The sequence below is a fragment of the Oreochromis aureus genome, linkage group 23 (genome assembly GCF_013358895.1).
Source record: "Oreochromis aureus strain Israel breed Guangdong linkage group 23, ZZ_aureus, whole genome shotgun sequence".
Taxonomy (NCBI): domain Eukaryota; kingdom Metazoa; phylum Chordata; class Actinopteri; order Cichliformes; family Cichlidae; genus Oreochromis; species Oreochromis aureus.
In genome coordinates this window covers 14,921,714-14,924,431 of record NC_052963.1, presented here as the reverse complement: position 1 = coordinate 14,924,431, position 2,718 = coordinate 14,921,714, and the positions used below count along the sequence as shown (strand labels likewise).

Here is a 2,718-nt window from a genome sequence, read left to right as displayed (position 1 = left end):
AGAAAACAGCTTTTATTTATAAAGTTGAGGAATGAATATTTTCTGTTTTTCTAGGAAAATGAAAGACGTGCTTCATTTTCAAACAATTAACTGAAATATAATGCTTATTTACATTGTATTTCATATTAAAAGTAACTGACTTATGACAGAGACTCTTGTTAGCTCAGCAAACTCGAATATGAAACACTGAATATCACACTGATAATCTGAACGTCACCACAGAGGAGCAGAGGAGGAGTGTAACCTGCTGTAACATTATGTGACCTGCTTCTTTATGAACACAACTCCAGGCAGGAGTCAGGAGCCAAAAAAACATGGGAAGCAGGTCAGCTAACATAAATATGAAATATACAGCAGGTGTGCTGATTTATATAAATAGTACAATAGCTTGTGTTAATTTAAATGAGTTGTAGTTTTGAATCACTGATAACAACAATCACCAACATCATTGATTTTCTGCTCTTCAGTCCTTTGCTTTTGTAAAGTAAATTATAAGTTGGACTAAAAGCAAAAAATAACTTCGGTTTAAAAGTTATTGTGTTTTCTTTTTTTGGACATGACACCACTCAGTGTTTCACTTTTAGAGTGTCTTAATATGAAAGCAGAAGCAGTGTTGTAGGTGCACTTCCTTTTGAGAAGTGTTCGCACAAGAAGTACGCAAGACACATGAGAGCTGATACTTTGAGGTTTATGAAGGACGCTGTTTGTCCTCCTTTCTTCAGTACGTCATCTTCTGCACTATCAGCAGCACTTACACTGCAAATCGGACATATTGGTGAACATGGATGCATTAAACCTGTGCTTAATTCTGCTTCTACCACTAACTGCATGCTCACAAGATTTGGGAGGAGGTAATGTAAAAACTGTTTTCATAATGTAACATTTATTTTTTAATGATACTCCAGCCTCTGGTTTAAATCATTGATACTGTGTGTATTATTGTTACTGATTTCAGATACTGTTGTGAAAACAATTGGGAAGCAACCAGATGTCACTCAAATATGCACCAATGAAACACAGAAGATCATCACGCTAATAGTTTGTACGATCAGAACTCAGAGAAGTGGAGGAGAAAATTGTAGTCTGCTGTATGAATATACACGGGGCTTTGAACACAAATGTGACTCCAGGTTCACACTGATGAAAGAAAATCAGACTGTGTTTCTCCACCTGATCAATTTAACATCAGAGGACAGTGGGAGCTACACCTGTCAGTGTACAACTCCTGGAAGAACAAAAATTCTCCATCTTAATGTCACTGTGGAAGATAAACAAGGTAAACAACAACTCTGTTCTTCTTTAACCATAAATATTTTAGCAATATAAAGTCTGTACTGATTTTACAAGGTGACCTTCAGGATTTGTTAACTTTGAGGTCAATAGTCATACATCACACTTAGCCTTTGTTCACTAGTAATGCAAATACTACGTCAATTTTTCTAACAACTGCTTTTCTCCTCATAAAGAACTAAGCAGCAGGTCTGGAACAGAAACAGTTCCTCTTACACTGATTTCTGTAACCGTGTTCATCATTGTGAGTTTAGTTATCTTTGGATTTATTCACGCACGACTGCACCAGAGGTGAGAAACCACTGTCACAGCTGTGTTTCATATGTTTCATGATTTACCTTTTAACACACTTCATAACTTTAAAACATGTGATTCTCTTTGCTCTTTTCATTTTGGTTAATCCACTTTAGCTTAAGTTCATTTTGACTTAACATCTTCTTCAGCACGACCTTGCCCTACTGTTCTCATGTTTAAGTAGATTAAAGTCAATTAGCTGCCTGCTAATAATTTATCAGATGTATTTATCGTATTAATGGAAGTGCACCACTGCTATAAACAATTTCTTTTCTTCAAGTTTCATATGAGCCATTGAAGGAACACAGTGACTTTCATTTCCTGTTGCCCCCATTAAAACGAGCTACATGATGCAGCGACTGATGATCAAAATCATGTTTGTTTTTGTGTTTCTCTTACAGAAAACCATCTCCTAGACCTCAAAACACGGTACTGAGCAAAAGATGTAACTTTTTAGTCATTTATATTGTTTATGTAACCTTAATGTTTTAAACATATTTGCTTCTGCAGGGGTCAGAGGACATTGAGCCGTACAGCACCTACATACGGAGGGAAAGTGGTCTTTATTCAACTGTTAAAATGCACGACTCTAAACAGAATACCAACAGTTCACATGTGTCAGCAGACACAGTTGAGACAGTCTACGCAGGAGTACAATAATATTATATCACATTTTTCAACACTGACAATTGTAGTTTGGCAAATTCACCACAGGGTGGCATCATTTGCAATATGACTGACAAATAAAGAACTGACCAGAATCAGCGGAAATAGTCAAATATTTCATATCTAAACACGATTTCTTTTTATCATCTTAGCATTTTAGTATTGTGTTTTTATGTAAATATTTTGTTACAAACTGCAGTAAAACTTTATCCATCATTTGTTGTGTTTTTCTTTTTTTTAATGCAGAAGAGAGAACTTTGTAAATTCTGAGTTTTCATATGACTAAACTCATATAGTCAAGAAAAATTCAACAATTTCAGATCCCTTTTGCTTTATTCACTGTGACCGCTTTCATGTAAGTTTGAGGAACTAGCAAGTCGGACGTCTTAAGAATTCATCTTGTTTTGAGAACTAAGATGATTAAATGTAATGACAGATACATATCCTTCAGGATAGTTAATGTTCTGG

General features: G+C 35.4%; 1 protein-coding gene across 1 annotated transcript; it reads left to right on the top strand.

The window, feature by feature from the left end:
* The first annotated feature begins 627 nt into the window (after positions 1 to 627).
* Positions 628 to 2,466, top strand: LOC116323116. The gene is made up of 5 exons (XM_031743376.2): positions 628 to 851; positions 956 to 1,276; positions 1,467 to 1,581; positions 1,986 to 2,013; positions 2,095 to 2,466. Exons 1-5 carry the CDS (start codon positions 782 to 784, stop codon positions 2,242 to 2,244), a joined length of 684 nt encoding a protein of 227 aa, XP_031599236.2. The 5' UTR covers positions 628 to 781; the 3' UTR covers positions 2,245 to 2,466.
* Positions 2,467 to 2,718: the final 252 nt, after the last annotated feature.

Excerpts from the sequence above, each read along its gene's own strand:
- LOC116323116 (XM_031743376.2), top strand. The coding sequence starts at position 782 with ATGGATGCATTAAACCTGTGCTTAATTCTGCTTCTACCACTAACTGCA. Across the intron at positions 1,277-1,466 it reads CACTGTGGAAGATAAACAAG|AACTAAGCAGCAGGTCTGGA; the intron begins GTAAACAACAAC and ends CTCCTCATAAAG. Across the intron at positions 2,014-2,094 it reads CTCCTAGACCTCAAAACACG|GGGTCAGAGGACATTGAGCC; the intron begins GTACTGAGCAAA and ends TTGCTTCTGCAG.